This window comes from Typopeltis vanoorti, chromosome 16 (assembly GCF_054136105.1).
Source record: "Typopeltis vanoorti isolate ZY-2024b chromosome 16, IOZ_Tvanoo_1.0, whole genome shotgun sequence".
Classification (NCBI taxonomy): Eukaryota; Metazoa; Arthropoda; class Arachnida; order Uropygi; family Thelyphonidae; genus Typopeltis; species Typopeltis vanoorti.
The window spans coordinates 101,274,481-101,297,694 of NC_143564.1; the positions used below are offsets into that span (position 1 = coordinate 101,274,481).

The window sequence follows — 23,214 nt, forward strand, 5'->3', positions numbered from 1 at the left end:
AGAATATAAAGCCTATGTCTGAGATCATCTATATGGCAAGTCAGAACTGGGAGACATGCTCTAGATATTACTTATCACAGGATTAAATGGAAGAAGACAACTGTGCTGCAAAGGTCTCAGACTATTTTTGGAATCAGCATCAGCTATGAATCACTCCCCCAACATCAACAAATATTGCTAAATTAATAAGCAAAAGATCTGGGATACCTCATTCAAAGCCCATGTTTAGCTTAACACTTCTGAATTAATTCATTTTTATCTAGCTCAGATAAAACACTTTGTTTAGGACATTGTTTATGATACATTATATTGGATTTATTGGACCATGGTTAAATAAAACTAACATTAAATGCTAACAAAAGAATGCAGTAAAGACTTAAAAAACAGTTAAACAAATTGAAGAGCACGCATGACATCAAAAGCATAAAGCATGGAGACTCAGTCATTGTTATTAAACCGCGTTTTATAATTTTTTGCGTAATTGAGTTCTGCTAAACATAATGAATTAAGTTTTTCCAAATGTCTTTTAATATTATACCTTGGTTTCTGTTGATTGTCTCCTGTCCATAGTACTACTGCAGCTTGTTTACCTTAAAATAGTTAGACTTGAGGCAAACAACACAGTATATCAACAACTGGAAAGCTTAGCCATGGGCAGTCCCCTGTCACCACCATGTGCGGATCTGTTCATGGAAAAATTAGAAAATCACATCCTAGCAAAAATAACTCTGAATCCATCAGTCTGGTGGAGACGATGCGTTCATCGTTTGGAAGGGCACAGAAGATACCTTACATGAGTTCCTCCAAAAAATAAATTCGTTCCCTCATAAAATTAAATTCACATTAGAATTAGAAAACAACCATCAATTACCTTTTTTGGATGTACTAGTTAAAAAATAAGATAATGGACAAATCAAGCTTACAATCCATCACAAACCTACAGACACCGGACGTTATATTTTACATCTAATCATCATTATGCACAGAAACTTAGCATTATACATATGCTAAAAAACAGAGCAAAAAATATCATCACAGAGGAAAAAGATGTACTTGCTGAGCTCTCACTCATATCAAAAACTCTATCAAAAAATGGTTATCCACAAAATATAATTAAAAAAATCCTCTATAGAAACAACCCCCAGCAACCTCTAGTGACACAATACGTATCATCCAGTGTCATACCTTATGCAGGTTCAGTCTCCATCAAAATAGCAAGAATCATGAAGCCTTTTAACATCAGAGTTGCTTTTAAATCTATTTTAACTACACGGCACTTATTAAGCTCTCCTAAGGACAGCATCGCTTTCCACAAATACACAGGAGTTTACAGCATACCGTGTTCGTGTGGACTGACTTACATAGACCAAACTTAACAAAGCCTAGAAATCCGAAAGAAGGAACATATCAGTGATATAAATAATAACAGAACAGACACCTCAGGATTATCACATCATTTCTCAATTTCAAAACATTCCATTGATTGGGACAGCAGCTCGATGCCATACATTGAAGAGGATTACAGATGTAGAACCTTTAAAGAAGCTGCAGTAGTACTATAGACAGGAGACAACCTCAACAGAAACCAAGGCATAATATTAAAAGACATTTGGAAAAACTTAATTAATTCATTATGTTTAGCAGAACTCAATTACATGAAAAATTATAAAACACAGTTTAATAACAATGACTAAGTCGCCACGCTTTATGCTTTTGATGTCATGCGTGCTCTTCAATTTGTTTAACTGTTTTTTAAGTCGTTACTGCATTATTTTGTTTGCATTTAATGTTAGTATAACCTTTCCCGTCTTGATAAAGCCATACAGACCCCAGCTGGTGAAACTTGTCGATGATTATGTACATATGTTTTATCTAAACCATGGTCCAATAAATCCAATATAATGTATCATATTTAGTGAAAAGGACCAAATATTAACTATCAAAATGGGACATTGTTTCTTTTTCAGTTACAATCTGAACTGTTTCTACAACTATTTAATTAAGTGCTATGTGTGCCTACCACTTTGTATGTTTGTTTTCAGAGGATGCTTATTAGAAACTCAGTGAAATATTAGTTGTCGTCCGGTAGCATCCTCTAGCAAGAGGGTTGCAGCAGATGAGCAGCTCTTCTCCATTTCTCTCTGTCTGTCGCTTCCATCATTCTTAAACCAGTCCATTCCACGATGTCATTAAACCACTCTCCAGTTGGTCTTCCACGTCTTCTCTTCGCCTCAACTTTCCCTTGTAATATAGTTCTTGTCAGGTGTCCCAAAGAACCTCTCAGAAGATGTCCTGCAAATCTAGCCTTTCTTTGCATAATATTCTTTAACAGTGTTCTTTCCATCCCAACTCGTCTTAAAACTTCTTGATTTGATATTCTTTCTGTATAGCTAATCTTTTCCATCTTTCTATAACACCACATTTCCAATGCATTAATTCTTTCCATATCTCTCTTTCTTAGTGTCCATGACTCACTTCCATAACTTGCAATACTCCAAACTGTTGCTTTAACTATTCCAATTCCAACGCCTATTTTAGTGTCTTGTTTATTAAAATTCTCTTCATTTCCATAAATGCCGATTTAGCTTTGCCTATTCTATTTCTAATGTCCAACTCTGAAGTTCCTTTCTCTGAGATCCAGCTACCTAAATATTGAAATCTTTCCACTTCTTCTAAAATCTTTCCTCCACATCTTATTTTTACATTATCTCCTATTTTTCTACCCATTATCATTATCTTGGTCTTTTTTGTGTTAATTCTTAGTCCATACTCTTTACAAGAGTTTTTTTCAATTCTTTGAATAATTTGTTGTAACCCATTTTCACTTTCTGCCATTACTACTACATCATCCGCATATCTTAAGTTATTAATGATTCTTCCGTTTATTTTTATTCCTTCTTCTACATCCTCAAGTGCCTCTCTAAACATTTTTTCACTATAAAAGTTAAACAATAATGGTGATAACTTGCATCCTTGTCTGACTCCTATCTCCACCGGGAATTCTCCTGTTTCCTCACAATTTACACACACTGATGCTATTTGTGACCAATATAATCTCTTTAAAATTTCCAAATTATATTTTTATTAGTAAGATCAATATTAGAAATATTAGTAAGATCAATAAATTAATTATTTTCATCTGGTTTTGTTTATACCATAAAGAACTGTTATGAATGTACAGATATACTTAAAAGATGCTATTCCTGGAAAGTTATACATAATTGAAAGTTATAGATATATATAATGGAAAGTTATAGATAATGCTGATTAAATTGTCATTATCAGTGAAAGAGAAATAATACAAACATGATTCTAGTTCTCAATTTCATATTAACATATGAACTGAAAATCAGCCCAATTAATGCTATTTCATCTGTGAATGTTGCCTGATGCATTTCTACAAGGAGTATTGCAGCATAAATATTCTTCAAGAAACTGAATATCATTAAGTTTTATACCTACATAACATATATATGCATTTTTTAAAAGTAATTTTACTTCCAAGTAACAGTTTACTTACCAATGTTGTATCTGATTTAATAATTCCATGTAATAACTATATTGCTCATATCCAAAGTCCTATAAAAAGTCATTTCATAATTTTTTTTAAAAAATGGAGACTGGAATGAATAAACTAAAGCTATAGTAATTCTCATATAATGATAAAATATTTAGCAAGTCACACATAATTTATAAGATTCTTGTAATGATCATTTATAAAAAACAAAAGAAAAAGAGAATGTCAAAAAAAAAAAAAAAAAAACAGTTGATTTCTCACTCTGGATTCATACAAATCATAGGAATATTTTTGTTTCTGTTCTGTCTGGTTAGTGAATTTCTTTTAGCACTGACCACTCTATACAGCATCCCATCCCACTTAAAGCCCATAAACTGTAGTGTTTAGAACAACTTTTCTCCCAGCACTTCATCATTTGACTTTTCCAGATATGCATACCACTAAAATACAGGTCCTTGTTACATCCCATGATATCTTAATTATAGAAATTTGACAAGATTAGATTTTTGGGAAAAATATAATCCAGACAAATTCTATTTGGCATGAACCAAATTGTAGAAAATTGCAGAAAGAAACTTGTAAGTTTCTTTCTATAATTTTCCTATACTTGCATTAATCTTACCTGGAACAATACTCAGTAAAGAAATTCCTCTATAATTCTCATATTGTTTTATTTTCCTTTTTTTTTTTTTTTTTTTTATAGATGGATACTATGTAACTTTATCCAGAATCTGGACTTCTGAATCAAGCAATGAAGAAATGTAAAAGTTCTTATATATCTCTTGCTAATTTCTGGTCAAATATCATCTACTCCAGCTTGTCATCCCATAATTCTGGTTTCTAACCACTTTTTCTAACTAACTTTTGAAAAGTGCTGTTAACTGAATTTATCTTATTATCTGTCACTGTTCTATCATTACATATTTAAAAGGTTTTTTTTCAAGTAATTACTCCATACATTTTTTATGTTATCCCTTTATCGTTATTTCTTTTCTGTGTCCTTTGACTTTTACACATGAGCTCCATTACATTTTCTCTGTGTGCACTTACTAACTTAGTTGCAAGAACTTAAGAAATGACTTTTCCAGAACTGTCTTTAACTTCTTGAGCCCACCACAAAGTTCTGATTTTTCTATCTTAGAAGACAACTTCACTATGTCTCCCTGCATAAATCAATATCCCCCCCCCCTCCAGATTTTGTCAGGATTTGGGTTTAGTTTTTGTTTCCTGTAGTTCATTATTTTTCTCCAAATAATATTTCTATATTTTAATCTACAGTTTGCATCTGAAAGCTGATTTTTAATTAAAACTTTTGTACATTTTTTTCTTTTCAATGTGATACTCATTTTTATCCTGTTATGAATGTCCTCAACCAGTATGATGATATTATCAACAACAATAATCAATAAGACTCATTTCTTGTGTGTTCTTTCCATGTGAATTTATGCACATCATTATTTTGGACAATAGTAATGACCAGTGCAGGTTCTGAACAGAAATCTACTAGGTGCTTACTTTTTTTTAGCTCTGCTCTTTTCTCCAAATATTTCATAGCATTTCTGAATACCTGCGATTCCCTTCACTAGGCTGCTCTGATCTCTAGTTAAGTTTTTTAGTTTTTCTTTATGTTCAATGAACTCTCTAATAACTGAAAAATAAAAATAAATAATCCTTTACTTCTTCCCTACTAAAAGCTCTAGTAGGACCACAGGCACAAATTCACAGTATGACATCCTTCAATGGCATATCAAACACTGGAGATCCAAAAATTTTCTCTATTTAAAGGTACAGCAGTGAAACAGTTACAAAGGTAACTTGCAAGGTAGTACACAGGACCAAGCCTGATGGTAATGCATATGGAGGGCTTTCCAATCATCTGGTACATAAATTGGCTATCAGATTCCCTCTAGTTATGGTCCAGAGGGGGGACTCTCTAAGTCTCCAAGAAAGACTTGGAGCAATATGCCCAAGTGTTTCTTTCAATTATTAGCTATCAATCAAACTCAAGCATGAAAAATTCTTAAAAAATTATGCAATATATATATATATATATATGACCTTTAGTAAGAAAAACAAAGATCTTTTTCAACTGAAGGCAAGTTAAGTGATCTCATATTGAAACAGCAGGGTTTTTCTCCCACAATTTCAGGTCTTTCTTCAAAAACTAGCAAACTGGCCAAAGTACACATAACACACCCTTTGACACTATAATGGCATTTAGTGAAATGTTTGACTGTTGAAAGGAAGAGCAGGACTCATAAAGTCCTGTTTTTTTTTTCCACTCTCCCAATCACATAACCATTTGCTTTGAGCAAGTTGCAGAAATTATTCCCAGTGGAATTAGGGCCTTCATTTTCCTTAACAACTTTGGTGAGTAAAGGCAGTCCAAGAAAAAATAAAATCAGCATATTATATGTCACTGGAGACAAGAACTCCATTTCCAGCTTATGCTAAATCATGCAACAAATGCAAACCAAACAACAATTCTGCATCTGCCTATGAAAGAGTCATATGCAGAAAACTTGCCTCTTGTACAAACCATAGTCATCCCTTCTAGCTCCTTGCAAAGGACACCAAGCATAACCTGTATTCATTTGTGCTTCCATTTCTCTCTCATCCTCATAGCACCACTGTAGTAAACACCTAAAGAGAAAGCTCACCTCCTGGCACATTATTCTTTTCATCCAACTCTCTCTTTATATATATATATATATGATTAATTCACATTACCTCCTACTATAGTAGAGGGTATTATATTTATATTTCACCTGGTCTTTCACCTGTTATTATCCAAAAAATTTCAAATCCCTAAGACAAGAAAAAAGTCTTCTGTCTGATACTATGTCTGCAATTGTACTTAATCACTGCACTTCAGAACCAACACTCATCTTATATTACCTCTACACTCTTTATCCCGTTATAATGAAGGTTTTAAATGTTAACTTTTTTTTTTTTTAACAAAATATAAATATTAGACAGCACAGGAAATTCTTAGTACCAGACTCAAATTTCTTGAACCAGCTGATGCTTCACTCTATGAACACATTACACAAATAATTTGTCATGCTCCCCAGTGAACTATTCAAGTATTTGCATTTCACTTGGCAAACAAATGTAAATAACTGTGCTTTCCGGCTGAGCTTTGTTTGGTCCAGTGTGTTAATGTTTATAATTTCAAATGTTTAATCTGTCAGTTATCAATGTTTATAAGAAAATTATATTTAAAAAAGTGCAAAATATCTAACCTTGTAATATAACAAGAAAAACAAAGTGACAAAGTCCAGATACATTCATTCAAGTTCTGGGGGGAGGGGGGGGATAACATCAAGCATTTTAGAGTAGTACAATCAATTTTAAAAACAATTTGTCAAAGAAGACAGTTCAAACTCAATGTACTGTTACAGAGAAGACAAGGAAAATGTTAACTGTGTATATATGTGACATGCTAGTCAGTCAGCTGAGAATTATGCATAAAACATTAAGTGTGTTTAACTACCTAAAAACCTGGCGGACAATCAAAAAGAAAGTTACAGCTTTCCACAGATGGCTCAAGAAATTTAAAAACTCATAGTATATGAATTATGGACAACGCTGTTAGAATTTCTATATCTATAAACGCTCTAGTAGAACAAGATAGTTATCCACAAATCTGGCATTTAAATGAAATGAAACAGGACTATTCTAGAAACAGTTATTTTCCAGAACTTTCATAATCCTAAAATGGAGTAGCTTCAGGCTTCAAAGTAGTTGAAGACCAACAAAGTCTCCTAATAAGTGGTAATACAATGGGAGATATGAAGTGTAAACCATTTCTTGTTTACCATTCCAAAGAACCACTTCAGCTATGAAGAGGTTTTTTCCAAACACAATTTACCAATAACATGGAAATCTAACAAAGGATTAAGGTGATGAAGTATTAATAATTTCTGCCCTGCCATTAAAAAGTACTGCTTAAAAAATAATTTGGAACCCAAAGCATTATTACTACTGGACTATGCCTCAAATCACCTTCAAAACCTTGGTCTTTTAAAACCAAAATTCCTGAAATGTTTTTTCTGCCAGATACAACACTGCTTGCATAACCAATGGATCAAGGCATTATTAGCTATCTTTAAAGAATATGTCTCTTTTAGCCAATTAACTGAAAGAGTACAAGAGCAAAATGGTTTAGAATCTAAGATTTTTCTTGTTAAGGAAGACATTCTGAAAATGGTGCAGAAATGAGCTTCTAATATTTATGTAATTGTAGCAATACTAGAATGAGCAGCAACAAAAAGAAAAAATTATTCATTTGACATATCTTTAACAATCAAGAGCTCTTTGGCATGAAGGGTATAATCTGACTGCCTAAATTAGATAAGTCATGAAGCAGAAGTGCTAGAGAAATGAGCTGGACTTTGAATGAAAATGTTTAGTGAAGAGAAGAATACAGAAAGTGTTAAAATGCTATAAAAAGATAATACAGAAGCAGTTCAAACATCATTTGACACTAGCTTAAATTTGAGAATATTAAACAACTTGAGACATAAACAAAAGTCTGTCAATGGCTTTTTTTTTATCCCAGTGTCACTCCTGAAAATCTGATAATTCATTAATATATTGTGATTTTGGTCAGCACTGTGGTCATTATTCTTACAATGGAATCAATCCAGTACTTTTTGTCCACTGTTGTCGTCAAGCAATATGTCCAGTTCATTGTCATTTCACTTCAGATGTTTCTTTCTTTCTGTAATGTCAGAGGCTTTGGTTTCATTTCCCAAGTATTCCTTTTGTGATCCACATTCTTGTGATACCAAGCAAACATCTTTCCAAACTAAGCTGTGCTATTCTGAGTTTTTGAGTTTCCTTCATGTTTAATGTCTGTGTTTTGCAACCAATATAGGAAGAAGGCAATGGTTAAAAATTTCTTCTTTAAGGCATAGTGATATCTGGCTTTTGAAAACTGACTGTAATTTTCCAAATATTTCCAGCCAAGCATTGCTCATCTTTTGGCTTCTTTCATAATATTCTGATCTATTGATATCTGCTGTCCTAAGTATACATAATGACTTTCTTGTTTAGGTTTATCTTCAAGCAAGTTGTTTTGCTAGCAATCTGCAGTACACAGATATGAATCTGTAGTTCATGTGGACTTGAAGTAAAGCTATGTCAGATGCAAAACAAAAATGGCTTAAATATCTTCCATTTATCTTCAGACTTTTTTCTCCCCATTCAAGAAATTTGAATATTTTTTCTAAACATGCTGCGAATTGCTCTGAGGATATTGTTAGCTTGTCTTATGTCGTATTTCTACACTGGCAATGTTGCCATGAAAATGAATATGTAAGGTCAATCATATTCATACATCATTGCTGTTGCAACGGCGTATGTGAATGTGGTGGTCCACTTGTTAGTTTGTAGTGCCTTAATCATTGTGTAAGTTTTCAGTGAATCAAAATTTTTCTCATAAACAATAAAACTGAGACATAATGGGAGTTGGTATTCAATAATCTGTTGTACAACTTGAATATGGTCCATAAGAGAGAGAGAGAGTGTGTGTGTGTGTACATATATATATATAACAACTTTGCTTTAGTCAATTCATCCTTTCTTCTAATGGTGAAAAAAATCACTACATTAATGTTATGCCTAGTCTCAAGTGACATTTATATCAGATCTGAAAAAGGACTATGCAAATGAAACAAGTTAACTTCCAAGGAAGTTAATATAAACAACATTTCCATACTAAATAGAGTGCCTCTAATTAATGAATGAACTACAGGATCTCATGTAATAATCAGAGAGAGAGAGAGAGGAAGAAAAAAAAAAACTGTGGATATGAAGAAAAATTATAAGAAATTCATCTGGAGAGAGATCTTTAACAAGGATGACCACACTTTGAACAAAGTTGGTGGTTTAGTAAAGAGAAGTGCACTGAAAGCATTAAATTACTGTATCAATATGTCATAGTAATTTGTTACTTGCAGAAAAACAGTCAATTCTAGATAGACTGGATGCAAACAAAGAATATTAACTACAGTGTTCAATATTTATGCTTTTTCACTACCCAATTTGTATTTTTCATTCATTTTATTAGGAAGTATCTTTGTTCATTCTATGTTATTTTGAGCTCTGGTAATGTTTTGTTTAATGAACGTTCTAGAAAGTATCTACATCTTTAAGTGGAGGTAAGGATGCATGTATATTGCTTCACAGTCCATACTACAATGAAACAACTTGTTTCCTTTAATATATATATATATAAAATCTTCAAATCACTATTAATTTAGGGTGCCTCGTAGTACTAACACCCATGATGCTTCACAGAAAAGAGATTATTCTATTTTCAATTTTAGTCAGAGACAAGGTGGATTCTTGAGAAAAAAAAAGTCAAAACCAAAGTTATGTAGAGGAAATATTTTCCCTTCTAGGAAACTTGGGTATTCTTACCCTGCAACCCAGAATAACTAAACAGAACACACAGTAATTTTTTCTTTTTTTTCTTTTTTTCTATGTGATAATACAAATTTCAGATTAAAACTGCAAGATGGAAGCATTTATGATCTGATAGTTTATATCATGAGCTAATCTCAAGGTATGGTCACTTAAACAGAATGAGAGAGGAAATATTAGCAAAACAAGTGTTCTCTGGCAGGAAAATGACCCAGAGGAAGACCAAGATATAGGTGGATTGATACATTAAAGTTCATTAAGATTTATTGATACATTAAGATCATTAAAGTTCTTTAATGATCTTAAATATTTTGGACATCTAATTAGACGAAGGCAAAAAGAGGGAGAGGTAAACCCAGGAGAATGTGGTTTGAAGACATTAAGGACTGGCTTGAATTACCATAAATGTTCCAGAGCAGCAAAAGAAAGAAAGAAGTTCCATGACATTGTTGCCAACCTCCTTCTAGGGAATGACACTTGAAGTTTATATCAGCTCACAAATGCTTCTGGGTATGCTAATGCTCCAGTACGATACTGCTTGATCTAGAGAAAATGCTGCAACTTATTTTTGTGCAAATATGGCAACACAGACAATTCTGAGGTTCTTCAAAGACTTCTTATCTCAGTATAGTCACTGTTGCATGCTGATCATATGTTCTGTGCAGTGATCTAAGACCTTGCTCATGCTAATGTAACTAAGTCATATTGTAAATGAATTCCGCAACATTAGTAACCAATTCAGTTTAACATTACATTATTTACTTTTCATTATTTTTTTTCATCTAAGAACCCCAATAAGTTGGGGATTCATCAAAGGAGGCCGCACTGAAAGCATTAAATTACTGTATCAATATGTCATAGTAATTTGTTACTTGCAGAAAAACAGTCAATTCTAGATAGACTGGATGCAAACAAAGAATATTAACTACAGTGTTCAATATTTATGCTTTTTCACTACCCAATTTGTATTTTTCATTCATTTTATTAGGAAGTATCTTTGTTCATTCTATGTTATTTTGAGCTCTGGTAATGTTTTGTTTAATGAACGTTCTAGAAAGTATCTACATCTTTAAGTGGAGGTAAGGATGCATGTATATTGCTTCACAGTCCATACTACAATGAAACAACTTGTTTCCTTTAATATATATATATATAAAATCTTCAAATCACTATTAATTTAGGGTGCCTCGTAGTACTAACACCCATGATGCTTCACAGAAAAGAGATTATTCTATTTTCAATTTTAGTCAGAGACAAGGTGGATTCTTGAGAAAAAAAAAGTCAAAACCAAAGTTATGTAGAGGAAATATTTTCCCTTCTAGGAAACTTGGGTATTCTTACCCTGCAACCCAGAATAACTAAACAGAACACACAGTAATTTTTTCTTTTTTTTCTTTTTTTCTATGTGATAATACAAATTTCAGATTAAAACTGCAAGATGGAAGCATTTATGATCTGATAGTTTATATCATGAGCTAATCTCAAGGTATGGTCACTTAAACAGAATGAGAGAGGAAATATTAGCAAAACAAGTGTTCTCTGGCAGGAAAATGACCCAGAGGAAGACCAAGATATAGGTGGATTGATACATTAAAGTTCATTAAGATTTATTGATACATTAAGATCATTAAAGTTCTTTAATGATCTTAAATATTTTGGACATCTAATTAGACGAAGGCAAAAAGAGGGAGAGGTAAACCCAGGAGAATGTGGTTTGAAGACATTAAGGACTGGCTTGAATTACCATAAATGTTCCAGAGCAGCAAAAGAAAGAAAGAAGTTCCATGACATTGTTGCCAACCTCCTTCTAGGGAATGACACTTGAAGTTTATATCAGCTCACAAATGCTTCTGGGTATGCTAATGCTCCAGTACGATACTGCTTGATCTAGAGAAAATGCTGCAACTTATTTTTGTGCAAATATGGCAACACAGACAATTCTGAGGTTCTTCAAAGACTTCTTATCTCAGTATAGTCACTGTTGCATGCTGATCATATGTTCTGTGCAGTGATCTAAGACCTTGCTCATGCTAATGTAACTAAGTCATATTGTAAATGAATTCCGCAACATTAGTAACCAATTCAGTTTAACATTACATTATTTACTTTTCATTATTTTTTTTCATCTAAGAACCCCAATAAGTTGGGGATTCATCAAAGGAGGCCATATCTTATCCATATCAACTTCATATGTTTACTTGAAATCATTCACACTATCTGTACTCATCACCTTGAAAGGCAAGCCATTCTAATCACATGCCATTCCATTAGAGAAAAATTTAGCTCTCATCCCTTTCTGGACTACATTTATTCTCTGCTTCCATCAATGTCCTGTTCCCACCATCCATAAAATGAAAATACAGTATCCATCTACTGATATTCTATATAACCCTTTCAGAAATTTGTAGGTCCATCATATCACTCATCTATCTACTGCTTGCTAGTGCAGTCCACAAATAATCTATCCTCATAATATTCCACAGTCCTAATATCATCTCTAACAACACTCTCCTCTGCACCCTCTCAACTGTACTTGCATTGCCTCTGAAACCAGGAGATCATATTCAGGCACTATAATCCAGGTGAGGATATATTAAGGAATTGTAAAGAGGCAAAATGAACCCCCTCCACTACTATTTTTTGATATGTTAGTCATTTTAATAGTTTAAAATCCAATCAATCATATATTCTCCAACTAATGTAATTCCAGGGTATATCCTGCCATGAAGAAACCTGACAATGGCACCATTTTTGAGGAACACTGCAAGCCTATTTACACTGGACACTATCTTCATGCTTTGTCTCTTTACCATCCTTCTTAAAATCTATGCATTATCCCTACACCAAGAATTGAGCAGCTTCTATGTTACAAAATGAAGATCAACTTAAGGCAGAACTCCAACCCTTTCTGATTTATTTGTTCTTAATGGATATTGCAAGAAAACAGTTAACAAGATTTTATTTTTAAATCATTCCTCTCTCTCTCTCCATAATCAGAGTATTCAGTGCAGAGATACTACTGCTGTTATGCCATACATTCACAAACTATCTATTAGGATTGCTGCTCTTGTCAAGCATAATATTACAATAATTTAAGCTGATTCAAACTGTTTGCAGCCTTCTCAGATCTCCAAAGGACCGCATCCCTTTTAAAAACACCCAAAATATACACAGAATACCATGCTTGTGTGGTTTGGCTTACACAGGGCAAACAAGCCAGGGATTTGAGGTGAGAAAGAAAGAAAGATGCTAAGCACAAAAAAAGGAAAGATATGGTCTGGTCCACCACATTTCAACTACTAGACAGTTATCATTCTAAGGAACAGTTCCTGTCACTATAGAGTTTCCTATTCCAGATCACCATATTTCCAGTTTTTCTCTTTAGTAGTTTATGATCTCTTTTGATTAATCTAAAGACACACATTATCTAGCTATACAATAAACTGGAATATTTCTATCGTAATATTTAGAAGGAAACTTTTAACACTAGATCACCCAAAGAGTCCATGAAAGTTATCCATTGAGATGGTTATCTGAAGAGAAATTAAGACATGCTATGTGGCAAGCAAGAGGAAAAATGACTATGGAATAATAACCTTAATGAGTGCTGATGGTCATGAGGTTACAGAAGCAGATAAAATAGTTAAGTTACTGCGTGACCACTTTGCAAGGATATATCTCCTTAGTAAGATTACTGCTTTAACTTATGTGACAGACACTAATGTGGGAATAGAGGTGGATGAAGGTTCTTAGGATATTGCAGAATCTAAATGTAAATACAGCTGTGGGATTAGATATGTGTGGGATAAAACTTGCTGACTTGTAGAAAATAAAATTTAAAATAAGTTTTAATGATACCTGTTTTTTTTTGTTCCTGCTTGTAAATGGTATTCATTATTATTTCAGATTTGTAATATTTTCTTTGTGCTGAATAAGCACTTATATTCATTTCTTTTCCATCTCATAGTAAGATTCTAACATATCTTATACTTAAAAGCATCACTAAAGGTGTAAGAAATTGTGTTGGGATTATTTTTGTTTCCTATTTTGCATACCTATCAGATTTTGAGAAGAATCTACAAGAAGGCAAAAGGAAATCCCAAAGAGTTATTTTATTATGTGGCAAGTAAGTGGAAGATTGACTATGGAAGATTAATCTTAATGAGTGCTGATGGTGACAAGGTGACAGAAGCATATAAAATAGAGTTGAGTTACTGAGTGACCACTTTGCAAGGGTATATCATCCAAGTGAGATTACGGCTGTGACATGTGTGATAGAGACTGCTGTGGAAACAGAGATGGATGAATTGGATATTCTTAGGATACTGCAGAATCTCGATGTAAATACAACTGTGGGATTAGATAAGATATCAGCTCAGGTTTTGCGAGAATGTGTAAGAGAACTGGCAATGCCTCTGACTGGGCTCTTTTAGCCTCAGCTCTGGTAAAGTTCCAAGGGAGTTCCACACAAGAGTGTGGTTAGTAGGGGTGTGAGGACCAGATTTTCACATGGAGAGCAGTGAGTGAGTGGAATGGATTGCCAGAATTGGTTGCGAGTTCCCTGATGGTGAATGGATTCAAGGAGAGATATGATAGGATTTGCGTGTATGATGGTTGATATGGGTTACCCGATGAGTCTCTGGACTCTATGGAGATGCCATAAAATAATAATAATAATAAAATTATAAACCAATCAGCATCGGTGGTATAAGTAGGAAAAATTGGTCAAAAAAGAAAATAAGAATGCATGGATAAGAATATGATACTCTATGAGGGGCAACATGGCTTTATGAAAGGTGTCATGCCAAAGCAATTTACTAACTTTTTAAAATGAAGTGACAACTGAGTTGGATAAGGGAAGTGGCTACATGATGATTCTACTGGATTTTGCAAAGGCATTTGACCAAATACCACATGGAACTTTGTTACACAAACTAGAACAAACGGGTCAGACAATCGTTATGTGGATAAGAGGGTGGCTAATAGATATCAAAAAGTGGTATACAGAGGAGCAGAATCAAGGCAAAAACTGGTGAGTAGTGGTGTGCTGCAAGGTTCAGTGCTAGGACCACTACTGTTTAATTTGTACATAAATGATACAGGAAATAACTGAAAAGAAATATTCGGTTGTTTGCTGATGATGAAAAATTAGGTAGAGTAATAGTGAATCAAGGTAATGTGGAGAACTTGCAAGATGATTTAAATAGGGAAAGTATGTAGTACTTTTATCCTAATCAATATTGTGGTTTGTGTTGGAAAAACGGAAGGCTAAACCAGAATTGTCTTCTCTGTTGTTGTTAATGTCTCCGATATGTTCCTTTTTTCTTATTTCTAAACTTCCAGAAGTTTGTCCTATGTAATTCAATCTGCAAGAACACTATGCCATACACAGAAGAGGATTACACCTCCTGCTTAATAAAAAAAGCTGCAGGTGATTTGTTCAAGAGGTAGCTAAACAGAAACCAAGGGATGATCCTTGGTGACACCTGCTAAACAATGACTGACCAACTCCTACCATACAAGGTCCATGCGTTCGTGTAATGGTTCATATGAATTTGATATATTTCATCCATCCAGTTATGTATTAGTCGTAATTTAGGCTTTTTTTTTTTTTTTTTTTGTTCTTTAAGATGTTTTCTATAATTATCTTGCCCAGATGAAGCCACCAGTCAGATGGCAAAATTAGTAGGCTAACATTATGTATCAAAAATCTCCAACCTATTAAACCCAGTTTATATCATCTTATAATATATAGTGGTCGAAAAAGAAACATTCATCACAAAGTGACTGTATCAGTGTTATCTACATGCTGGTTTAGGACAAAAGAGAATATAGAGGATCTGAAATAGGAAGAGATCACTATTTAGTTTTGAGCAGAATAAAATTAAATATCATACTGAAAAGAAAAGTAAGAAAGTTTTAAATAGCTAAAATAAAAATATTATTTAAGATAAAATGACAGTTTGAAAATAAGAACCAAGCCTCAGTGGCAGACCCTGAAGAAAACATTGATGGATTCAGTCAGAGAAGCATTTGATGAGGTTATCTGCAATGATAGAAATAAATCCATTCCACAGGTTATGGAATGAGTCGCAACATTCAGCCTTCTTTATCAGTGAATGAATTCAAGAAAAGGTTAGATAGGTGTTATGTGAATAACAGTTCACAAGGACCTCCTGCAGTTTGACTACATGAAGAAGATGCCCTATAATACTGATGACAATCTCCAAACTGATCACAACAGCAGAACTTTGAGGATTTTTTGACAATTCTGACATTGATTATATTCATTTTCTTTTGATAGGTAGACAGGTCATGCAATCAGAACTATGCACTGAGTTTAAAGGTAGAATATCAGCTCTCATACATAAGCAAATTCTGAATGCCCACTACTAAAGTTCTGAGAGACTGTAATTCTTAATTTTCACCATTAGTGAACTCAGTGAATTTCATTTTCCAATATGATATATATCAATTATTTTTCCTAAGGAATACAGTCTCAACTATACCCACTTTTTCATATCTGCTTCTCTCCACTTTGGATCCACCTGCAACTTGTTTTTTTACTGCTAAGAGTTCTCTGTTAATCCTGATGATATCTGAGAGATTCATACAGATCAAGCTTGGTTTGCTGGTTGGCTGTATAGGGAAAAAGGGAAGGTATGCTTATCCTGTTTGTATGTCTATAGTGTTAGGTTACTTTAAGGTTAGCTGCATAGCTACCCAATCAACTAGTTATTCATGTTTCCATTATTTGAATCCATAAATCCAGTTTTTATCTTTTAATATCCCCTCCACCTCCCTTAAGTCCAGGTTCATGATCCCAGACCACTATGCCACTGAGTGCAAGCCTACTGTACACCAAACACTGAGCTGTGAAATTAGCTAGTTTTCAATCAAATGACTTATGCTTTTTTTTTTTATTGTTGTTTATTTTTTAACTTCTTGGCTGTGCTCAAGTAATGTAGCATAAACTATTTTTGAATTCTAGCACTCTCAAATGTTTCTATTACAAAAATGGTTAGGGATATCATTCTTTAGCACTGGAATTTTTCTGAAACTTCCAGTAATGCTTCTTGTCCAACGTAACATTAAACTTACAAACCTTTCCTGTTGACCATACAGCCTGAACATTCCTACCTACAAACTTAATTTTTTTTTTCTTTATAATAATGACCAAATATTTGCCCTTAAATTTTTTTTGATTTCTTCAAAACTAAAAAATTTGGATATGCTGTCTTTTTAATTTCTTAAGCTGTTTCAAAACTAAACTTACCAGAGGTTCGTGCCTTGCATGTTGATATAAATCAACAAAACGATGAATTAATACAGGTTCTGCACCTATCAAAAAACCGGCCTGTATCAAGCGGATAAGATGAACACGCAAGTCATAATCTGCATGGCGCACTTTGGATGGATCTGTAGCGGAGATATCCCTTTCTAGTAATTAAAAAGAAGTTGTGTAATGAAGATTTTAGAAAATCAATAATTAATAAATTAAAATATGTAATAATATACACTCAAGGAAAAATCAACATTAATAATAAATTTAAATTATCCCTCAAAAACACAGAATGTCACTCCAAAAGAGGGGGTGACATTCTGTGTTTACATATGTTAACCTTTCATCTGTAATTATTCTTCAGCTCTGATATAGAAATTGGCTAATTCTTGATAAGTGAACTTCTGATCAAGGCAAAATAACTAGTAGCTTTAAGACACATTTCGACCATATTACAGCTAGTGAAAGAGACAGAATCATATTACAACTGTACCAAGACATTAATGTGTAAACTTTAATAATAAATTATCCCTCAAAAACACAGAATGTCACTCCAAAAGAGGGAGATCTGTATTTGCATATGTTATCCTTTTATCTGTACATTATTCTTCAGCTCTGATATAGAAATTAACTAATTCTTGATAAGTGAACTTCTGATCTAGTCACTTGATCACCATTACAGATATTGCTATTACAGGGCAGCCAGCTACATAAGAGAAGATATGTACATCAGTCAACATCAACATAACTAAATATAACTATGATACTCGGCCAGCAAATAACTACACAATAGCTAGCTCATACTATGAACCAATCATCTCTAATGAAAGTTACAGAGTGCTTTATCTGTGGAATGACTGTTGAATTTATATTCTACATACAGAACAGAAATTTAATGAGAGAACACAATATCATCACAAGTGATAAAGATGAACACAGATTCACAGGGAGACAAACTGAAGAATAAGAAAAACCATACCAATCACATTACTATGAATAGGGCATATCTTCTAAGTTGCTCAGTGTACAAAACACTAACACAACTGGATTAATTATGCTGAATAATATCCAAGTTCAAATATTACAGTATTCACTTTTTGTCTCCCCCTCCCCTAAATTACCAATCTTACTTATAAAGGATTGGAAACCTATAGCATATTTAGTACTGTGGGTAAGTTAAAGTGTAGATATTCCAGAAAGTCTGTGCTAGAAACTAAACATGAGCCAAATATGGACTTACAGCATATTTGGTTCATGTTTAGACAATGAAAATAATCTCTTAAGCAAAAGATTCTTATATGCATCCATACCATGATATGAGCTTGGCCAATCAGGATAGCACAGAAAACGATTTGGTGCGACAACACTGCATTTCTGATAAAAGTTCCTTTTTTAATAACACAAAGCATTTCATGATTTCTATGACTCTAATGCTAGTTATAGTAAGGACAGTTCTTTTCTCCAATCTATTGACTGTGAAGATATGTATCAAAGTGAAAATCCCCCTTTCGAGTCTTCAAAATTCAAGTCATCAGAATTCAAGGAGAACCAGCCTACCAGTCCGGAACTTGGGGGGGGTGCCGTAGGTGCCAGGGGGGACATAGCCCCCTAGTTTTTATATATATATATATCTACCCTATATATATATAAAATGATAAGCCTTTTTATGTCACATTTTGAAACTCAGGGATACCCTGAGTATAGCATCTTCAAAATTCGAGTCACCAGAATTCAAGGAGAATCTACCAGTCCAGAACTCGGGGGGGGGGGGGGGATGTAGGCACCAGGGGGGGCATAGCCCCCCTAGTATATATATATATATAACAGATTTACTCGGCTGAGAGAGAGAGAGATATTTTTTAAAAAGATTAAATGACTGAAAGCTGAGAGATATAAAGTAAATTTATGAAAGATTAGCAAATCTCAAGCACTATCTTTGATAAAGGGGACAGACAGACCATTGGATCTGTTTAAGTTAGGGCAATCGAGTAATGTTTCACATATTTCTTTATAAAGACATTCTATGAGGAAAAGACTTCTGAAGGATTCTTGTCTTGTTCAAGTGAACTGTTTAGTGGAGACAGCATGCTTGGCAAGTCCAGACTGTTTTCATTTTTCTTTTTTTTTTAATGTTGAGCCCATACACAGGAGGTTGATTGGTCAACCTATAGTACATTAGTACAGTGTATGGGTAGTGGGCTGGGAAAGGAGGAATTTGTTTACATTTGATTTGAATGACTTTAAATTGTATTCCTTGAGAAACACAGCAGGTGGGAGACTGTTCCACAGTGCAGCAGTTGCAGGGAAGAAGGAAGAGGAAAAGAAACTTGTTCTGTTTGTTTCAAGGTGTACTGTGTAGGGATGTTGTGCAGCAGCTGCACATGTCCCAATGAGCTTAGTACTGAGTGGAGGAATTACTGATGTTATTTCAGATGAGCATTTCCCATGGAAATATTTGTAGAATATACATACTGCAGAGACCATACGTCTGTGTGTAAGTGGGGGGAGAGAGTTGGTAAAGGATGGATCATTCATAAGTCTAACTGCTCTCCTCTGTATTGAGTCGGGCATTTTGAGAGAGCTTTTATGGGCCCCAACCCTATATGTGGGAGCAGTATTCAATAGCTGGGCAGATTTGTGATTTGTATATAATGTTAATAGCTGTTCGGGGGTGAGGTAACGTCTTGAGCGAAAGAAAAAAACCTAGTTTTTTTTTTAGGCTGAGGATGCAATGGTTGTGATATGTTTATGCCAGGTGAGGTCTGATGTGAGGGTGATTCCAAGAAGTGAGATCTCAAACTGTCTGGAAATTTGGGTATCGTCAAAGAGGATACTGGGGAAAAAATGGTTCTTTTTTATGGGAAACAGTACAGAACTGGGTTTTATTGGCGTTGAAATTTATGAGGTTATCCGAACCCCGTTTGTAAGCTTTGAAGGAGGATGAGGTTCTTGATTTCAGTCAGTTGTGGTATATGTTTATGCCAGGAACATAAGTCTTATTAACATAAGGCTTATGTTCTTCAAGACGAATAGAAGCAGACCTTCCAGTTTGTCCAAAGATAAGATACAATAGCAAGAAACCTGGTAGATGTCTGGAAAACTAAGAGGCAGAAGTTTATCCATAGATGTGAGAAAGGTAGAAATTTTCCTGATGGACAAAAGGCAACAAAAACATGTGGTGTTAGAATTTTTGGTATGCATTCAGAAATTCCTTGCAAATAAGGGATAGGAATGTGAAGTTATTTCTTCTGGATTAGAAGAGACAAAGATTCAATACTGTTAAATGCTTTTCTGATGAAGGAACCATTAAAGCCATTTGATAAAAGGGTAGACTTAATATGTTGTATGCATTTAAAATAACATCTGCTGACAAAATTTTCCTGGACTAAATTGTATAATTCACAGATAATACAGAACAGCACTAAAAACTGTCATAAACTAACTACCTAACTTGCTGCTTGAAATACTACGGTGTGTGTCTGTGTGAGACAGAGAGAGATAAAGCATTCAGTTCAAGTCTAAATATCAAGTCTCTGAAGGATATCTATCTGTGTGTTAAGGCTTAAGTGCTGGGAGGACATGTTGGAGCTTTAATGGTATATTTACAGCACTAGGAAAGGATTAAAAACTAATTTTAATGCTTGCAATATTTCGTCTCAGTCATCTTCAGGGATTACAAATAACCCTTGTAACACACACACACACACACACACATACACACAAAGACAACACAATACTAAATGAAACACATGGGTAACTAAAGTTCTATCTAGGTGATGTGCCTTCTATGGGCATTTGTAGATGGCCTAGGATATAAAGTGAGGCCTCTAACAATTATTTTTTCCCAAATTTTGGGAAGTTTTATGCGTCCACATTCATTTAAATTCAGTTGATTTCTGAGTGCCATAACTTTCTGAGAGCAGCAAGTTGACCAGAAGATAAATTACTTTTTGGAGATGATGACTGGGAGAAGATATTGGTAAAGTCAAGTCTGATGTTGGCTATTTCCAAAGCTAAATGACAGATTCCACATTCTATGTTGTGTATCCGCTTCAAAGATCAGCTCTCTCCTCTCTCTCAGTGCCTGGAGTATATAAAATACCTTGTTCCTGCAAGTTGGCTTACTTTGGACAGACAGGTAGATCAGCAACCATCCATTTAGAGGAATACAAATCATAATCTGTAATCATGACTATGGTCAATCTGGCCTTGTAGACCATGTATTTGGATACAACCCATAGGATCTAGAAGAAAATCATCATGTTCCACCATAGTAAATTTAAAAAGGAAAGACTGTTTTATAATCTGCAATGACACTTACAAATCAACCAAATTTAAATAAATACGGATGCATGAAACTTCTCAAAATTTGGGAAGTAATAATTGTCAGAGGTCCCACTTTATATCCTATCCTAGGACATCTACAAATGCCCAGGACTTGATTCACCCATGTGTTTCATTAAGTATTGTGTTGCCTTTGTATGTGTGTGTTACAAGTTATTTGTAATCTCTGAAGATGTCTCAGTCACTGAGACATCTTCTCATCTCAGTCACTGAGATGTGTTAAATAGAATATAGCTTTGATGTAGTTAATTTATTTTATTTCATCTATTTATTGTAATTTTATTTTTTTCACTAGAGGTCAGGCCAGGAGAATAACAGTTGATCCAATCACTGTTTCTTCAGCATACCATGTGAAATGTAATTTAGCTTGTCTCTGTATATGCGTGTATACTCCAGATGACCTTAATATGAATATTGAAATTATATATATATATATATATATATACACTTTTTTAATTTCCTTGTGAAATTCCAGTATGCTCTGTCATACTTACAGTAAGATGCATTATTGTTAATCACAACAACTTAATCAAAATTTGTAGGCACGATTTTTTCACCTTACTTTTTATGTAATGAACAGCTTTTTGCATTTTCTGTTTACCCACTGAAAAGTTTAAGCCAGCAAACTGTTAACCACCACTCCACCCTCCATTCTCTTCATTAATAACAATACACAGAACGGCAGAGATTACTACTCATTCTGAATCATTCCTGTAGTTGCTAGATTAGACGATATGTGTGGAATACACAGCAATGTATTTAGGCTTTTACCACCTTTGGCAAATGCCCCAATGCCAAAGTATTCCTACACTGCTAGGAATGCTTAATAAAAAACTAAAAAAATTGTGTCACAAATGGCACCATGACTTAAACATATCTTAATGCAAAATATTGATTTTCAGGAATAAAATAATTATTTTCGAGAAAGCAAAAACCATGATACAGATAAATGATTTGCATAAATACATTCAGCTTATGCAACAGGGGGTATTTAGTTAAACAACTTTAAAGTTGGTCATTGTAGAACATGAATTGCAATAATAGACCTAGAAAACAAACCACACTATAACTCATGGCTACCAGCATGGGAATAAACTTTTTATCACCTGCTTGGCAGTCTATAAAAACACAAGTGCAGCCCACATTGTTTATTTCCTACAAGGGCAGTTGTAGATCAGAAATGAAGTAGAAGCCCAAGTTGTGACAAGATGCTTAGGCTGTTTATACAGGGAGAACCACAGGAGGTGGTAATGGAGAAAATTTAGTCCACCAAACCAATCTCTTACATAATATATAATTATGTCATTAGACTGAAAGTGTAAGAAGCATATATGTTCCAAAACATGCAATAAGTAAAACAATTCCTATATTAAGATTTTTAAAATATCCCTATTCAATGGAATGGACAGGGTTTTCTCCTAGAAGGCTGAATCTAATATGAGTGAACTACAACTAATATTGGCACAGCTTGTAGGTAAATTGTATCCATTGCCACCGATACATTTCTGTAGTCTTTTATTTTGCACTTAATAATCATGTCTGCCAAAATTCAGTGCTTGTGTTTGCATTTAAAGTTTAAATTTTAAACAAAAACAGAATAATGAGAAGTAAATCTGTATCAGTTACACAAAAGGCAACT

The 23,214-nt window shown here is 33.9% G+C and overlaps 1 protein-coding gene across 3 annotated transcripts in view; it reads right to left on the reverse strand.

Annotated features, from left to right (window-relative positions):
- LOC150098219 (lipid transport auxiliary protein 1-like) overlaps window positions 1–23,214 on the reverse strand; it is a 325,116-nt gene that overhangs the window by 169,685 nt on the left and 132,217 nt on the right. For all 3 annotated transcript variants that reach the window (XM_090406448.1, XM_090406449.1, XM_090406450.1), the window contains 2 exons: window positions 17,226–17,389; window positions 3,521–3,579 (listed from right to left, as the gene is read on the reverse strand). In XM_090406448.1, coding sequence (XP_090262574.1) covers window positions 3,521–3,579; window positions 17,226–17,389 — 223 coding nt within the window. The remainder of the gene's footprint in view (window positions 1–3,520; window positions 3,580–17,225; window positions 17,390–23,214) is intronic.